The sequence below is a fragment of the Nycticebus coucang genome, chromosome 14 (assembly GCF_027406575.1).
Source record: "Nycticebus coucang isolate mNycCou1 chromosome 14, mNycCou1.pri, whole genome shotgun sequence".
Classification (NCBI taxonomy): domain Eukaryota; kingdom Metazoa; phylum Chordata; class Mammalia; order Primates; family Lorisidae; genus Nycticebus; species Nycticebus coucang.
In genome coordinates, this window is record NC_069793.1 from 10,790,138 (window position 1) to 10,807,846 (window position 17,709).

At 46.7% G+C, this 17,709-nt stretch overlaps 2 protein-coding genes across 4 annotated transcripts; one reads left to right on the top strand and one right to left on the bottom strand.

Annotated features, from left to right (window-relative positions):
• The first annotated feature begins 880 nt into the window (after positions 1 to 880).
• Positions 881 to 17,280, top strand: TUT1 (terminal uridylyl transferase 1, U6 snRNA-specific). Of its 3 annotated transcripts, XM_053562275.1 has the most exons (10): positions 1,047 to 1,120; positions 1,467 to 1,609; positions 2,823 to 3,013; positions 9,985 to 10,300; positions 10,520 to 10,620; positions 13,676 to 14,145; positions 14,877 to 14,986; positions 15,142 to 15,252; positions 15,408 to 15,500; positions 16,095 to 17,280. In XM_053562275.1, the coding sequence occupies exons 3-10, from the start codon at positions 2,999 to 3,001 to the stop codon at positions 17,240 to 17,242; spliced, it is 2,364 nt and encodes a 787-aa protein (XP_053418250.1). In that variant the 5' UTR covers positions 1,047 to 1,120; positions 1,467 to 1,609; positions 2,823 to 2,998; the 3' UTR covers positions 17,243 to 17,280. The 3 variants fall into 3 exon arrangements, with proteins under 3 accessions (XP_053418249.1, XP_053418248.1, XP_053418250.1); XM_053562274.1 differs by lacking the exons at positions 1,047 to 1,120; positions 1,467 to 1,609 and adding an exon at positions 881 to 999; XM_053562273.1 differs by lacking the exon at positions 1,467 to 1,609 and having other exon boundaries at positions 894 to 1,120.
• LOC128565667 (peptidyl-prolyl cis-trans isomerase A-like) lies at positions 7,272 to 8,038 on the bottom strand. Its single transcript, XM_053562305.1, has one exon. It carries the CDS (start codon positions 7,978 to 7,980, stop codon positions 7,486 to 7,488), a length of 495 nt encoding a protein of 164 aa, XP_053418280.1. The 5' UTR covers positions 7,981 to 8,038; the 3' UTR covers positions 7,272 to 7,485.
• Positions 17,281 to 17,709: the final 429 nt, after the last annotated feature.

Consider the following 17,709-nt stretch of genomic DNA (forward strand, 5'->3'; position numbering starts at 1 on the left):
TGTGATGCCAAGGCACTCTACCCAGGGTGGCAGCGTGAGGCTGTCTAAAAAAAAAAAAAAGAATATTTTGAATTAAAGGCCGTTCACAATCAGAAAGGTATCTGACCATCATTGAGACATTGGGTAATCATTCTTTTGGTTCTCCCCATGCGCATGGTATTTGGAAAAAAACAAACAAACAACTTTCTCTTATTAATCTGCCATAATTGTGAGTTGATGTTTCAGCGAACCAACCAAGGGAAAAAGGGAGAGTTTCACCGTGATCTGTACAAATGTCTTCATTCAATTGCCACCATAGTAGGTTGCCTTGCACTGACTTGAAACGGGCAGGTGGTTCTGATGCCTCCTAAGTACACTACGCTGCCCCACTACCGCGGAATGAATCTGGCTCACTGGCACCGCAACTATCTGGCCGAGGAGTTTAGAAGGTGCCCGGCGCGGGCAGAGCTCTCCAACCAGGAATAGAAGCGGTCACGGAGCACCTGTTTAGCAGGAAGATGGGGCGGGGAGCAAAGGAAGAGAGTAACATCCTAGAGTAGTTGAGAGTCCAGGGACAGCCCTGGTCTCCATGGGGCAAAGGATCGGAAGCCGCCCACCGCCCTCTAGTAAATATAGGGTGCAGGGTGCAGCGCGCGGGCTTTCATTGCAGGGTGAAGGGAAGCGCAGCAGGCACGCAACCACCTGGCTAGGAGCAGCCGGGAGCTGCCACCCATCATACAAGGACCTTGGTCCTTTGCGGTTGCTGTTATGAATATGCACGATTCTTTGGGCCAATCACCGCCTGAACAGCTTCGAGCACACCAATCAGCTTACTGAATGCGGATAAGCTTCGTAGATGGGCAGCTTTTGCTAAAACGAATAGGTTAGAAACTGAACCTGGAGTCCAAACAGCAGTTTCTAGTGGAGTGCGCCATTGGCCAACCTTACGTCACTTCCTGTCGGACTGGCGGAAGATGCTTCCCGGCACGTTGCAATTTGGTGGAGTGAGTTCCGGTGGAGGTAGCGGTGGTTGTATTTTATCGGTACTGGAGAGTAGCTATGGCGGCGCTGGATTCAGATGTCGAACCACTGCCGCGTGGGGGTTTCCGCTGCTGCCTCTGTCACGTTACGACAGCCAACCGTAAGCGGTGGCTAGTGAGGGGGGTGGTTGCGGGCTTTCGTTTAATGGCCCTAGCGAAAGTTAGGGTTATAGCTCCTGTCAAGTGTGTTGGTAAGGTCACATGCCTCCGTTTTCACTCCGCACGTCCGAGGAATTGGAGACTGGGGAAAGCCCCACCTCACTACACCCATCCTTCCTAGTACAGGAAATCTCCACCATGAAAATTTCATTATTCTGTTTCCTCTTCATCCATTGTCTTTTGGACATCTTCTCTGTACCCAGTATTCTGCTGGTCTTTAGGGTGGGGGAGGGGTTCGGAGATGAAGGAGCTCACTCTAAATGTTGAGACATTTTCACTATTTTACAGATAGGTTTGGAGAGCTGTGGGACTACAGAGAAGGCGGTATAATTACGTTAGGGAAGCCCTACAGAGGACCTACCCAAACGTACGGATGGGTGAAATAGGGGGCAAGAACGGAGCATAAGGTACCAGTGAGAAACAGGCAGAAGGTGGGTTTGGAAAAGTAGACAAAGTCCTTGTATGATGGGGAAAGGAGGTCAATGAATCCTGAAATTCTACTTCTGAAGTCTGGAATCATAATCTTCCCTAAATGGTCTTCTATTCTTGTTTTTTTTTCTGTGAAGGGCACTACCATTATTTTCCAGTAGGGTAGCCAGAAACCCAGGAGTCTTCCTTGGCCCCACATTTACTTGATGACATAAAACAGCTACCTTGTAATAAAAATAATAACAACGTTTAGTTTTTCCACATTTACCATGTACCAGACTCTCTGTTAAGTACCATATGTGAATAATGGGCATGTGGTAGATACTTTTATTCACTCCATTTTGTATCTGAGGAAATCGTTGGCATAGACAGAAAAGTTAAGTAACTTGGCCAAAATCTCACACAGCTTGACAGGGCTGGAATTTGAAATTGAGTCGTACGATTTCAGGTCCTGCACTTGAAATCACTCTACCATAGCCAGAGATGATTTATGAGGAATAGTCCAGAGTTCTGATTTATTTAGTTCTTTTTTTTTTTTGGCCGGGGCAGGGTTTGAACCCGCCACCTACGGCATATGGGACTGGCGCCCTACCGCTTGAGCCACAGGCGCCGCCCCTATTTAGTTCTTCTTTAGATGACCTGGATATATTAACTTGTTAATTTCTTTGCAGTTCTCATACTGCTCTACATAGCAACTACATACGGTGTAAGAAATACTTGTAGTATAGCCAATTCTTCTGGGAACCACTTACAGAATGCACTATCTAGACAAATGGATAAGAGAGAAAGATGAGCCCAGCGAGGTGGCTCACGCCTGTAATCCTAGCACTCTGGGAGGCTGAGGCATGTGGAGTGCCTGAGCTCACAGGTTCAGACCAGCTTGAGCAAGAGTGAGACCCTGCCTCTAAAAATAGCTGGCATTGTGATGGCCACCTGTAGTCCCAGCTACTTGGGAGGCTGAGGCAAGAGAATTGCTTGAGCCCAAGAGTTTGAGGTTGCTGTGAGCTATGACGCCATGGCACTCTACTAAAGGTGACAGAGTGAGACTGTGTTTCAAAAAAAAAAAGTGGAAGATGAAAGGAGCCAGGACTGTTTATTCAAAGGTCACACTTCTGTGGCTTGGAATGATCAGTAGGATTTAGGTATGCAAAGAGCAAAGGCAGGTACACTAAAGAGTGATTTGGATGTTTTTGTCTCACACTTGTTTTTTTGCAGGACCCAGTCTGGATGCCCACTTGGGAGGACGAAAGCACCGGTACCTGGTAGAACTACGAGCTGCAAGAAAGGCCCAGGGACTTCGAAGTGTGTTTGTTAGTGGCTTTCCTAGGGATGTAGATTCTGCTCAGCTCTCTGAGTACTTCCAGGCATTTGGACCTGTGGCCAGTGTTGTCATGGACAAGGACAAGGTAGAGTGAATGGCTCTAGGGGTCAAGAATGAGTCATATGTGCTGTATACCAAAAGAGACAAGAGAGAGAAACCTGAAACCTGTTTGGGCTGGTTCCTAATGTGGCTTGTCTTTGATAGATACCACAGTACTTGGGCTAGTCTAGAAATGTGAGTTTCTCACATTTCTATTTTCTTGGATTTTAGGATCTTAGCAGTTCATCAGAGTTAGTGACTGGGGGACTCGTTTATCATTTATTCAGTGAATCTTTTATTTGTCAAATTTCCATATTTCTTTACTGCTAACTTTGTACTGTGCACTATGCTTAGAGCAGCATTCTGAGTAGTGAATGGATAGATGTGGTTCCTGTTGGTGCAGTGCTTACAGTCTTAAGAAAGTAAATAATTAAATGAGTAATTATAGTGCTTAAAGAGCAACATGCCATTGAAGGGTCAACCTCACAAGAAACTGGCTGATAAACCAGTTGGCAGTTTTTTTAACTTACAGTGAGAGGTACTTAGGTTATTTGGTCAGAACACCCAGTCCTCTGGACATTGCTAGACAAACAAGCTTGTTCTTTGTGGTCTTTTTTACCTTGTTCTGCAGATCTTTTACTAGTATCCCTTGAAAAAATTTCACTGTTGCTGAGCTTTGTTCTTAAGTCAAATTGTGGTTCTGAGGCTGCACTGTAATCAGGTAGGGATGGCTTAGGTCAGTGATTCTCAATCTGTGGGTCACAACCCACAGTAACTGTATTAAAGGCTTGCGGCATTAGGAAGGTTGAGAACCACTGGCTTAGGTGATCCCAAATATTCTCAGTAGCCCAGGTCATCTTTTAGGATTAGGTGGGGTCTGTTATTCTTGAGGATTGCATTCAGCAACTGAGCTACAAATGGCTGCAATGGAACTACAAAAGTTTAAATTTTTCCCGTGTAACAAGAAGTCTAGACCTGAGTAGTCCAGGATTTTGCTGCTTTCCTGTGCTGTCATTATTGGTGTGTGCCTTTTACTTCATAGTTGTAATACTGCTGCTTCTGAATCTTTAGGCAAAAAGGGGCAGATTGAAAGGCAGAATATAAAAGGCTAGGGTGGTGCCTGTGGCTCAGTGAGTAGGGCGCCGGCCCCATATACGGAAGGTGGCGGGTTCAAACCCAGCCCCGGCCAAACTGCAACAAAAAAATAACCTGGCGTTGTGGCAGGCGCCTGTAGTCCCAGCTGCTCTGGAGGCTGAGGCAGGAGAATTGCGGAAGCCCAAGAGCTGGAGGTTGCTGTGAGTCCTGTGACGTCACGGCACTCTACCGAGGGCGGTAAAGTGAGACTCTGTCTCTACAAAAAAAAAAAAAAAAAAGAATATAAAAGGCTAGCTCCAGCTGGGTCTGACTCCTCTCCTTTTTTTTATTTCTGAGGAAAGTACTCTTTTTTCCAGAGCACCTGTGGCTTGGTAAGTGGGGTGCCGGCCCCATATAACGAGGGTGGTGGGTTTGAGCCCGGCCCTGGCTAAACTGCAACAACAAAAAAAGTAGCTGGGGAAAAAAAGTAGCTGGGCGTTGTAGTGGGCGCTTGTAGTCCCAGCTACTCGGGAGGCTGAGGCCAGAGAATTGCCTAAGCCCAAAAGCTGGAGGTTGTTGTGAGCTGTGATTCCATGGCACTCTACCAAGGGTGACAAAGTGAGACTCTGTCTCAACAACAACAAAAAAAGGAAGATAATCTTTTCAGAGGTCTTCTCAGAAGACTTCATATATCTCAGTGGCCAGAACACTTATATGGTTACCCCTAGCTATAGGTAAGCCTTGGAAATTAAGTATTTTTAGCTGGGCACTTTGCCTTTCTGAACAAAATGGGGGCTCTGGTAATAAGAAATGGAGAATATATTTTGGTGGGCAGTTGGCTGTATCTATCCCAGGATACTGCTTCAGGAAGCTCTATGTCCCCGTTTTTGTTGATACTTACATTAATTGGAAAGAATGGTATTTTCTTTTTCTTTTTTTTCTTTTGCAGTTTTTGGCCGGGGCTGGGTTTGAACCCATCACCTCCAGTATATGGGGCCGGCGCCCTACTCCTTTGAGCCACAGGTGCCAAGAATGGTATTATCTTTAACTTTTTTTTTTTTTTTTTTTTGAGACAGAGTCTTACCCTGTCACCCTGGGTAGAAGAATGCCATGATGTCATCATACCTCATAGCAACCTCAAACTCCTGGGCTCAAGTGATACTCTTGTCTCAGCCTCCTGAGTAGCTGGGATTATAGGCGTATATCCCCATGCTGAGCTAGTTTTTCTATTTTTTAGTAGAGACAGGGTCTCACTCTTGCTTAGTTGCTTAGGCTGGTCTCGAACTCGTAAGCTCAAGCAATCCACCTGCTTCGCCCTTTCAGAGTGCTACAATTACAGGCACAAGCCATCATGCCTGGCCCGTTTTCTTAACTTAATCCCCAAGTTGGCTTCTAATTATAATAACAATGATGGTTAAAATTTTTATTGTGTAATTGCTATGCACTAATTGTGAGCTAAGTAATTTATATACACTGTCTCGTTTAAGGTCTAAATTTCCTTGAGGGAAATTGTTAATAAGAACTTGGTGATTTGGGAGTTTAAGACTGTCTTTGAGGATGGTGCCTGTGACTCAAAGGAGTAGGGTGCCGGCCCCATATGCCAGAGGTGGCAGGTTCAAACCCAACCCCGGCCAAAAACTGTAAAAAAAAAAAAAAAAAAGGCAAAAAACAAACAAACAAAAAAAGACTACTTGAGGGCGGTGCCTGTGGCTCAGTGAGTAGGGCGCTGGCCCCATATGCCAAGGGTGGCAAGTTCAAACCTGGCCCCAACCAAACTGCAACAAAAAGTAGCTGGGCGTTGTGGCAGGCACTTGTAGTCCCAGCTACTCGGGAGGCTGAGGCAAGAGAATTGCCTAAGCCCAAGAGCTGGAGGTTGCTATGAGCTGTGATGCCACTGCACTCTACCAAGGGCGACAAAGTAAGACTTTGCCTCAAAAAAGAAAAAAAAAATACTCGAGAGGCAGTAACACGTTATTTAACTTTTTTGAATTTCAGTTTCAAAATGGAAATACTAACACATACCTTGTCATTGTCTTATGAGCCTTAGAAATAGTTTATGTGAACTCCTTGGTTTATAATAAGCTTTCAACAAACGGTAGCTCTAGCTAGGGATGGTGGTATTGAGAGGAGAAAAATGGCCAGGATGTAGGCTTCTGAATCTGCTATTCCTGCCCTTCCCGATGCCATCGGTAAGGTTCTTGAGCGAAATATGTGCATAAACACAAGGCCAAGTAAAGGGACACCTAATTCTAGCTGGGGCTTTGTTTGGAAACCTGATGTTGAACTGCATTCAGTGAGTGGTGATTTCTCAGTCAGAGGGCTGGCCTGGGCAGCTCCAAATTGCTGCGCTTGTCCTTGAATTTACCTCAGTTCTTTGCTCTGTTTGGTGTAAGGCCCATGTACTGGTGAGTCTCCTGCCCCTGTTAATTTTTGTATACGGTGTAAGGTAAAGGTCTAACATCATTCCTTTGTATGTGGCTATACAGTTGTCCTAGTACCATTTGTTGCTAAGACTGTTCTTTTCTCATGCAATGGTCTTGGCACCCTTGTTGAAACTCAGTAGACTGTAGATATAAGGGTTTCTTTCTGGGTCTCCATCCCATTCCTTTCTTGTGAATGTCTTTCTCTCTTTCAGTACCATACTGTTTTGATACCTTTTTATAAACAGGATGAGGGTCTAGTTTTAGCACTGGAGAGGGATATAAAAGAATATGTACTTTTGCCCCAAAGCAGTCATGTTTTTCCTGCCCCTGCTAATACCTTACCTTTAAAAAAATATGGCCCAATGTATATCATTGAACTCAATCAAATCTTAGCAACATGGCTATCATATTGCTTTTATTCCTAGATGGCAAGTTTCTTTTTTTTTGTTTTTTGAGACAGAGTCTCATTTTTTCACCCTTGGAAGAGTGCTGTGGCATTGTAGCTCGCAGCAACCTCAAACTCTTGGGCTCAAGTGATTGTCTTCCCTCAGTTCTTTTTTTTTTTTTTTTCAGTTTTTGGCCAGGGCTGGCCTTGAACCCGCCACCTCCAGCATGTAGGGCCGGCGCCCTACTCCTTTGAGCCACAGGTGCTGCCCCCCTCAGTTTTTCATTTTTAGTAGAGACAGGGTCTCACTCTTGCTCAGGCTGGTCTCAAACTCCTGAGCTCAGGTGATCCACCACCCTCAGCCTCCTAGAGTGCTAGGATTACAAGCATGAGCCACCTCACCTGGCCAGATGGCAAATTTCTTTTTTTTTTTTTTTATTATTTAGTTTTTATTTAATAATCATAAACTTAACTTTGCAATCCAGCTAGACACGGAGAGGATTAAGGAAAATACGCAACCCAAAGAACTGCAGTGAGAGCAGAGATTACAGGATATTGCAAGCAAATGGGGTAGAGGGGTGCTCTCCTGAGCTACAGAAGGAATGGTTTGGTGGTTGAAACATTAAGTCAAATTTATTACAGCTGTCCACAGTCAGTAATGGTGATGATCTTGCTGGTCTTGCCATTCTTGGACCCAAAGCGCTCCATGGCTTCTACAACATTCATGCCTTCTTTCACCTTGCCAAAGACCACATGCTTGCCATCCAACCACTCAGTCTTGGTAGTGCAGATGAAAAACTGGGTACCATTTGTATTTGGTCCAGCATTTGCCATGGACAAGATGCCAGGACCTGTATGCTTCAGGACAAAGTTTTCATCTTCAAATTTCTCCCCGTAGATAGACTTGCCACCAGTGCCATTATGGCGTGTGAAGTCACCACCCTGGCACATAAACCCTGGAATAATCCTGTGAAAGCAGGAACCCTTATAACCAAATCCTTTTTCTCCAGTGCTCAGAGCACGAAAGTTTTCTGCTGTCTTTGGAAATTTGTCTGCAAACAGCTCGAAGGAGACACGGCCCAAGGGCTCGCCATCGGCAGCAACATCGAAGAACACGGTGGGATTGACCATGGCTGATACCAGATGACTATAAGAGGCGACAGCGTCTGCAAAGCCCAGATGGCAAATTTCTTAAGTTTAGGGTTTATGTGTTTATATTAACGCCTACATAGTGTTCATTATGTGGATTCTTTTTTTTTTTTTTTTTTTGTAGAGACAGAGTTTCACTTTATGGCCCTAGGTAGAGTGCCATGGCATCACATAGCTCACAGAAACCTCCAACTCTTGGGCTTAAGCGATTCTCCTGCTCAGCCTCCCGAGTAGCTGGGACTACAGGTGCCCGCCACAACACCCGGCTATTTTTTTGTTGCAGTTTGGCTGGGGCCGGGTTTGAACCCGCCACCCTTGGTATATGGGGCTAGCACCTTACCGACTGAGCCACAGGTGCCACCCAAATTTTTAAGTTTTTTTTTTTTTTTTTGCAGTTTTTTGGCTGGGGCCAGGTTTGTACCTGCCACCTCCGGTATATGAGGCCGGTGCACTACTCCTTGAGCCACAGGCACGGCCATTATGTGGATTCTTAATGATAGAAGGATGGAATTCAACCAGGACAAGTTAGGAGGTTTGCTACAGCATAAACTGCGAACATGTCAGTAGGGGGACAATAAAATAGGTAAAATGAGATTTTTTTTTTTTTTTTATTGTTGGGGATTCATTGAGGGTACAATAAGCCAGGTTACAATGATTGCATTTGTTAGGTAAAGTCCCTCTTGCAATCATGTCTTGCCCCCAGAAGATGTGGCACACACCAAGGCCCCACCCCTCTCCCTCCTTCCCTCTCTCGGCTCCACCCCCCCATGACCTTAATTGTCATTAATTGTCCTCATATCAAGATTGAGTACATAGGATTCATGCTTCTCCATTCTTGTGATGCTTTACTAAGAATAATGTCTTCCACTTCCATCCAGGTTAATACAAAGGATGTAAAGTCTCCATTTTTTTTTTTTAATTTCAGTTTGCTTGTTCATTCTTTGTTTGAAGTACTCCTTTTTTGTTGATTTTCTTCTTCCTCTGGCGGTGTTGGCTGTTTTTGATGTTGTTAGTAGAGATGGGGTCTTACTCTGGCTCACTGATGCTCATACTGGTCTTGAACCTCTGAGCTCAGACAATCTACCTGCCTTGGCCTCCCACAGCACTGGGACTACAGGTGTGAGCCACCAAGCCTGGCTATCTCCATTTTTTTAAATAGCTGAATAGTATTCCATGGTATACATATACCACAGCTTGTTAATCCATTCCTGGATTAGGCATTTAGGCTGTTTCCACATTTTGGCGATTGTAAATTGAGCTGCAATAAACAGCCTAGTACAAGTGTCCTTATGATAAAAGGATTTTTTTCCTTCTGGGTAGATGCTCAGTAATGGGATTGCAGGATCGAATGGGAGGTCTAGCTTGAGTGCTTTGAGGTTTCTCCATACTTCCTTCCAGAAAGGTTGTACTAGTTTGCAGTCCCACCAGCAGTGTAAAAGTGTTCCCTTCTCTCCACATCCACGCCAGCATCTGCAGTTTTGAGATTTTGTGATGTGGGCCATTCTCACTGAGGTTAGATGATATCTCAGGGTTGTTTTGATTTGCATTTCTCTAATATATAGGGATGATGAACACTTTTTCATATGTTTGTTAGCCATTCATCTGTCATCTTTAGAGAAGGTTCTGTTCATGTCTCTTGCCCATTGATAATATGGGATTGTTGGCTTTTTTCATGTGGATTAATTTAAGTTCTCTATAGATCCTAGTTATCAAGCTTTTGTCCGATTCAAAATATGCAAATATCCTTTCCCATTGTATAGGCTGTCTGTAAAATGAGATTTTTAGAGGCAGACTAGGGTAAGAATAAAATGTGTGGAATAGGAAAGAGAGAATTGCTTTTCTAAATATTTCCCCTGTTGTTACAAAAACAAATATTCCTAATTTTTGGTATAGTCTCCATTTCAAAGATTATCATTTACTGTCAGACCATGAGCTTAAATTCTTGGTTCCAAAACCATCAACCTTGCCTCTGTTGTGGTTTGCCAGGGAGTGTTTGCCATTGTGGAGATGGGGGACGTGGTTGCTCGGGAGGCCATCTTGTCACAGTCCCAGCACAGTCTGGGAGGACATCGCCTGCGTGTCCGGCCGAGGGAGCAGAAGGAGTTCCAGAGCCCGGCCTCCAAATCTCCGAAAGGAGCGGCCCCTGACAATCAGCAGCTGGCCAAAGCACTAGCCGAGGCCCCAGATGTTGGGGCACAAATGGTAAAGCTTGTGGGGCTAAGGGAGCTGTCTGAGGCTGAGCGGCAGCTTCGGAGCCTCGTGGTGGCCCTGATGCAGGAGGTCTTCACAGAATTCTTCCCTGGTGAGTCACCTCCCTGTTGTGTCAGCCTTCTCTGTGCTTTACTCCCTCATGTCTGTGTCCCCCAGACTTCTCTGTGCTTTACTCCCTCACAATGTAGTCCCCCATTGGCTACAGTGTTCGTTTGATTACTCTTCCATCTTTATACCCTATTGTGTTCTTCTACCTCCTTCCTTCCTGATATCTCTCTATATTAACCCTTATTCTCTGTTTCGCATCCAGGCTGTGTGGTCCATCCTTTTGGCTCTTCTATGAATAGTTTTGATGTCCATGGCTGTGATCTTGACCTGTTCTTGGATCTGGGTGACTTGGAAGAACTCCAGGTGAGTGGCCAGGGAGGCAGCTGGGAAGAGTCAGTGGGATGACCATGTGACAGGTCCATTACCTCTCCATGCCTTGGTTCCTCATCTATAAAATGGGGATAACAGGGCCGACCTGAAAGGGTTGTTATAATTGGGGAAATGCAAATATGGATGATGGGCCTTAGCTGGGATGAAAATGAATAAATTAACTGACATGGGACAGATGGCAATTGTAACAGGATAAAAAACAGACTTCAAAATGGTGTATATAATATGACCTTATTTTGTAAAAAGAAAAAATTAAGGTCATACGTTAAGATAATTTTGAGGTTTTTGCTTATCTGTATATACTTTTTTTTTGAGACAGAGCCTCAAGTTGTAGCCCTGGGTAGAGTGCTGTGGCATCACAGCTCACAGCAACCTCCAACTCCTGGGCTTAAGTGATTCTCTCGCCTTAGCCTCCCAAGTAGCTGGGACTACAGACACCCGCCACACGCTATTTTTTTGTTGTAGTTGTCGTTGTTTGGCAGGCCCGGGCGGGATTCGAACCCACCAGCTCTGGTGTATGTGGCTGGCACCTTAGCCGCTTGAGCTACAGGCACTGAGCCTATACTTTTTTTTTTTTAATAAATTTGTGAGGTACAAGTGTAGTTTTATTAGATGCATAGATTGCATAGTGGTGAAGTCATGGGTTTTAAGATATCTGTCGCACAAATAGCATACATTGTACCCTTTAAGTAACTCTCATTAGCTTTTATCTGTATTTCTTTTTTTTTTTTTTTTTTTGAGGCATAGTCTCACTCGCTTTTTTGCCCTCAGTAGAGTGCGATGGTGTCATAGCTCACAGTAACTTCAAACTCTTGGACTTAAGTGATCCTCTTGTCTCAGCCTCCCAAGTAGCTAGGACCACAGGTGCCTGCCAGTTTTGGAGGTGGGGCCTCTTTCTCTCTTTCTTTCTTTTTTTTTAATTAAATCATAGCTGTGTACATTAATGCAATTATGGGGTACAATGTGCTGGTTTTATATACAATTTGAAGTACTTTCATGAAACTGGTTAACATAGCCTTCAGTACATTTTCTTAGTTACTGGGTTAAGACATTTATATTCTACACTTAGTAGATTTAACATGTACCCTTATAAAATGCACCATAGGTGTGGTCCCTTTTTTTTTTTTTTTTTTTGAGACACAGTCTTAGTGGCCCTAATTAGAGTGCTATGGCATCATAGCTCACGGCAACCTCAAACTCTTGAGCTCAAGCGATCCTCTTGCCTCAACCTCCCAAGTAGTTGGGACTACAGGTGCCTGCCACAACACCCAGCTTTTTTTTTTTTTGAGACAGAGCCTCAAGCTGTCACCCTGGATAGAGTGCGGTGGTATCACAGCTCACAGCAACCTCCAACTCCTGGGCTCAAGCGATTCTCCTGCCTCTGCCTCCCAAGTAGCTGGGACTACAGGTGCCTGCCACAATGCCCGGCTATTTTTTGGTTGCAGCCATAATAGTTGTTTGGTGCGCCCAGGCAGGATTCGAACCCGCCAGCTCAGGTGTATGTGGCTGTTGCCTTAGCTGCTTGAGCCAAGGTGCCGAGCCAACACCCAGCTATTTTTTAATGGGGTCTCGCTCTGGCTCAGGTTGGTCTTGAACCTGTGAGCTCTGGCACTTCACCCTTGTCGGCCTCCCAGAGTGCTAAGATTATAGGCATGAGCCACAGAAAGGGTTATTGATTTTTTTTTTTTTTTTTTGAGACAGGGTCTTGTTCTGTTGCCTTGGCTGGGCTGCAGGGGCATGATCATAGCTCACTTCAGCCTCAAACTCCTGGGTTCAAGTGATCCTCCTGCCTCAGCCTCCCAAATAGCTGAGACTATTGGCACACTCCACCACACCCAGCTAATTTTTTTTATTTCATTTTATTACAGAAATAATGTCTTGCTCTATTGCCCAGGCTGGTTTCAACTTCCTGGCTTTAATTTAATTTATTGATTAATTGAGACAGAGTCTCACTTTGTTGCTCTGGGTTAGAATGCCATAACTACATAGCTCACAGCAACCTCAAACTCTGGCTTAAGCGATCCTCTTGCCTCAGTCTCTCAAGTAACTGGGACTACAGCCGCCTGCTATACTACATCTGGCTATTTTTTTTTTCTTTTTTTTTAAGACAAGAGTCTCACTATGTCACCCTTTGTAGAGTGGTGTCCCAGCTCACAGCAACCTCCTACTTTTGGGATTAAGTGATTCTCTTGTGTCAGCCTCCCAAGTAGCTGGGACTATAGGTGCGTGCCATCACACCCGGCTGTATTTTTTGGTGCAGTTGTCATTTTAGCTGGCCCAGGCTGGGTTCGAACCTGCCAACCTTGGCGTATGTGGCTGGCGCCCTACCCACTGGGCTACGGGTGATGCCTGGCAATTTTTTTTTTTTTTAGAGACCGAGTCTCGCTTTGTCACCCCTTGTAGAGTGCTGTGGCATCACAGTTCACAGCAACCTCCAGCTCTTGGGCTTAGCTGATTGTCTTGCCTCAGCCTCCTAAGTAGCTGGGACTACAGGTGCCCACCACAGTGCCTGGCTATTTTTTCGTTGCAGTTTGGCTGGGGCCTGGTTTGAACCTACCACCCTCGGCCTATGGGGTTGGCGCCCTACTCACTGAGCCACAGGCGCTGCCCAGCAATTTTTTTTTTTAAGAAACGGGCTTGCGGGTGGTGCCTGTGGCTCAAGGAGTAGGGCGCCGGTCCCATATGCCGGAGGTGGCGGGTTCAAACCCAGCCCCGGCCAAAAATAAAAAAAAACAACAACAACAAAAAAAAGAAACAGGGGCTTGCTCTTGCTCAGGCTGGTCTCAACCTCCTTAGTTCAAGCAGTCCACCCACCTCAGACTCCCAGAGTGCTAGCATTACAAGTGTGAGCTACCTTACCCCGTCTCTTTATTTTAATTTTTAAAAAATGTTGCTGCGAGGACTAAATGGGTTAATACATGTAAAGCCCCTTGGAATGGGGCTTGTACCTAATAAACGAGGGACAAGGATGTTCTCTGGTTTGAGAATAGCAGGAGAGGCATTCACTGATTTTTATTTCTATCTACAGCCAGCGCCAAAGCCTCCAGAATCTCCATCCTTAGATTCGGCCCTTGCTTCCCCACTGGATCCTCAAGCCCTGGCCTGTACCCCAGCCTCCCCTCCAGACTCACAGCTTCCAGCTTCTCCTCAAGATTCTGAAGCCTTGGACTTCGAAACCCCTCCCTCTTCTCTGGCACCCCAGACTCCGGATTCTGCTTTGGCCTCTGAGACCCTCGCCTCTCCCTTGTCCCTGCCTCCAGCCTCACCACTCCAGGAGGACAGAGAAGAAGGAGACCTGGGGAAGGCATTGGAACTAGCAGAGGCCGTAAAGGGGGAGAAGACAGATGGGGGAGCAATGCTGGAGCTGGTGGGATCCATTCTCCGGGGCTGTGTCCCTGGGGTGTACCGAGTCCAAACTGTACCCTCTGCCCGGCGCCCTGTGGTCAAGTTCTGTCATCGGCCTTCAGGTCTCCATGGTGACGTCTCCCTCAGTAACCGGTAACTTTGTTTGGGGGCGGTGGTTGGGGAAGGCCAGCTGAGAGTTCTGGGGTGGTTGAGGAGAGAGTCCTGGCTTGGGATGCTCCTATACTTGCTGAGCTTGAATTTGTCCTTGTTTGGTTCCATTCTTCTTTCTGTCACTTATCTCTTCTTGTTAGGTTTCCATTTGAATTTTGTAATGAATGTACCTTGGAATACCATTTTTAAGGGATGTAGAAAAGAGTTCTATGCTTGAATAAATTTGGGAATTACGAAGTTAAATGCAAACAGGTTTCTCCCTCTCCTCTCTCTCCTCTGCTTTCCCTTTCTCTCTGTTTCTCCTTTCCTCCCTTTCTCCCCCTTCCTGTCTTTGTTTCTTTGCATTTTAAGGGCTGTGAGCAATCTTACAATAAGGTGCTCTGTGAATGTTCAAAATGGGCATATTGGGGTGGCGCCTATGGCTCAAAGGAGTAGGGCGCCAGCCCCATATGCCAGAGGTGGTGGGTTCAAACCCAGTCCTGGCCAAAACTGCAAAAAAACCAAAAATGGGCATATTGGATGTAGTGGTTCCCAAACTCATTTGATGTTCTTTTGCACCTCCTCTTGTAAAACCAGTGTTCCATCAGTACTTTGGAAAACATTCTTGACCTTATTCCAGCTGGCTCCAACTACACAAGTCTCGAGTGAGAGCTGGGAGAGGTAGGTTCCAAGGGTATCTGAGCCCGAACACCCTTGTTCCCCCTTTATCCTAGGCTGGCCCTGCATAATTCCCGTTTCCTGAGTCTCTGCTCTGAGCTGGATGAACGAGTCCGGCCCCTCGTGTACACTCTCCGCTGCTGGGCTCAGGGTCGGGGTCTGTCAGGTGAGAATGAATCAGGACAGATGTGGGGCTGAGGTGTCAAGACAGGGATTCAGGGTGAGAAGGGATGTAGGTACAGGCACTGGGGTTGAGAAAGCTGCCAATAAGGGGATCAGAAGCACCTCTGATCTAACTGGAATTATTAATTATTTACCCAGGGAGTGGCCCCCTTCTCAATAACTACGCCCTGACCTTGCTCGTGATCTATTTCCTTCAGACCAGGAACCCTCCTGTGTTGCCCACTGTGTCCCAGCTCACTCAGAAAGCAGGTAATGTAGCCCAGCTTCCACGCTCTCATTAGCTTTATCTCTCCTCTTCTTTATCACACTTAAGACACACTCAGCTACCCTGGGGATGAGATCTCTGCTATCATCACTCTGTCTTCCTGCCTCCAGACTGACCCTCACCTTTTTTACTTTGATAGGTGATGGGGAACAGGTGGAAGTTGATGGCTGGGACTGTAGTTTCCCCAGGAATGCCTCGAGACTGGAGCCCAGCACCAATGTGGAGCCCCTCAGTGAGTTGGGGAGCCTAGTACAGGGCTAGTAATGATGTTAATCACAGAAGAAGGTAGCAGACATCACACTCACTGTGTGCCAGGCATAGTTAGGCATGGTTCTCACAGCTTGCAACCTTGTAGCATAACTGATATTGTTACTGACATTTTACAGATAAAGAAACCATGTGTTAGAGAAATTAAGTGGTTTGCCCAAGGTTATACTGCTAGCAAAGGAGAAAGTGCAGCATCTGGGGAAGGACATTGCTGGGGGTGTGGAGAGAAAGGCTCGGCCTCTTGTTTAATCCTTTTTGTTGTTATTGTTGATTTGAGATGGGTCTTGCTATGTTGCTCAGGCTGGCTTTGACCTCCTGGGCGCGAGGACTCCTCCCGTGTCAGCCTCCTGAGTAGCTGGGATTACAGGAGTGTGCTACTGTGCCTGGCTTGACCTCTTTTGTTTATAGTGTTCAGAGAAGCCTGGCTTCTTGGGACTCTTCTGAGCCCCTTGGAAGGGAAAAAGAAAGTCCTGCTAAGGAAATGGCTCTAATTCAGGACCTGTCTCAGTCTCAGTTCTGGCCTCTAAGTGACCCCCATTCCCCAATCTTCCTCTTCCAGGTTCCTTGCTGGCCCAGTTCTTCTCCTGTGTCTCTTGCTGGGATCTTCGTGGTTCACTCCTGTCCCTGCGGGAGGGTCAGGCACTGCCTGTGGCAGGGGTCCTGTCCTCTAATCTCTGGGAGGGTCTGCGCCTTGGCCCTATGAATCTCCAGGACCCCTTTGACTTGAGTCACAACGTTGCAGCCAATGTCACCAGCCGGATAGCTGGGAGGCTACAGAACTGCTGCCAAGCGGCAGCCAATTACTGCCGAAGCCTCCAGTACGAGCGCCGTTCCTCCCGGGGTCGGGACTGGGGGTTGCTCCCCCTTCTGCAGCCCAGCACCCCAAACTCCCTGCTATCTGCTACCCCGATACTCTTACCCCCTGCTCCCTTTCTCCAGCTCACTGCTGCCCTGGTCCGGGTGTTGAGAGAAGCACTGGGATGCCACATAGAACAGGGAACCAAGAGAACATGGTCAGAAGGAGGTGGAACTGAGGAGTCTACCCAGGGAGGGACAAGCAAAAGGTTGAAACTGGATGGACAGAAAGAGAGCTGTGAGGAGGGGAAAGAGAAGCAGCAGAGACATGCAGGGGACCGTAGTGAAGATGGGGTAGAAGAAATGGTTATAGAAATTGGAGAGATGGTGCAAGACTGGGCTATGCAGAGCCCTGGGCAGTCTGGGGAGCCACCCCTGATGACCAGAAAGCATCTAGCTGCTGGACAAGAGGGGCAGCCAGGCCATGCAGCACTGGCAAAGCAGGGCCCCAAGGGACTTGAGGCAGCCCACGGAGGGCCTAAGGGTAAGACGGTGAAGGAGGCATCACTCTCTTCAGTGAGCTGGCGCTGCTCCTTATGGCACCCAGTGTGGCTTGGACGGCGGCGTGCCCGGAGACGCTTACAGCAGCAAACCAAGGAAGGAGCCAGTGGCGGGGCTGGCATAGGAGCAGAGTGGCTGGCAACTGAGGCTCGGGTAACCCAGGAACTTAGAGGACTGAGCAGCGAACAGACCGCAGAGACTGAGCCCCTTCTGACTTTTGTGGTGTCTGCTTCCCAGGCTAACCAGTCACTCACTGTGACCCCACTCCAGGATTCCCAAGGCCTGTTTCCCGATCTACATCATTTCTTACAGGTTTTTCTCCCTCAAGCATTTCGAAATCTCCTCAAGTGAAGTCATGGACCCTAAAGGGCAATAAAGCTGCTACTTTAATATAAACACTTCCAGTTTTCTCTAATTTCCACCTGGTAATAATAATCCTGATCCTTCCACCCAGTACTTCTCCTTCTGCTCCACCCCACCAAGATCTTTTTTTTTTTTAATTTTTTTGAGACAGGGTCTCAAGCTGTTGCCCTGGGTAGAGTGCTGTGGCATTACAGCTTACCACAACCTCAAACTCTTGGGCTCAAGCGATTCTCTTGCCTCAGCCTCCCAAGTAGCTAGGACTACAGGTGCCTGCCACAACGCCCAGGTATTTTTTGTTGTTGTTGCAGTTGTCATTGCAGTTGTCAAACCCTGGCCCAGGCCTGGGTTTGAATCTGTCAGCCTCAGTGTATGTGGCTGGTGCCCTACCCACGGAGAAGTGAGCGCCGCCATCCTCCGCCCCCAAGATCTTAATGCACCTTTCTTGGACATACCTT

Coding starts and splice junctions, on each gene's coding strand:
- LOC128565667 (XM_053562305.1), bottom strand. CDS start 7,980: ATGGTCAATCCCACCGTGTTCTTCGATGTTGCTGCCGATGGCGAGCCC.
- TUT1 (XM_053562273.1), top strand. CDS start 1,039: ATGGCGGCGCTGGATTCAGATGTCGAACCACTGCCGCGTGGGGGTTTC. Junction 10,301..10,519: donor CTTCACAGAATTCTTCCCTG/GTGAGTCACCTC, acceptor TTTCGCATCCAG/GCTGTGTGGTCCATCCTTTT. Junction 14,987..15,141: donor TCAGGGTCGGGGTCTGTCAG/GTGAGAATGAAT, acceptor TTATTTACCCAG/GGAGTGGCCCCCTTCTCAAT.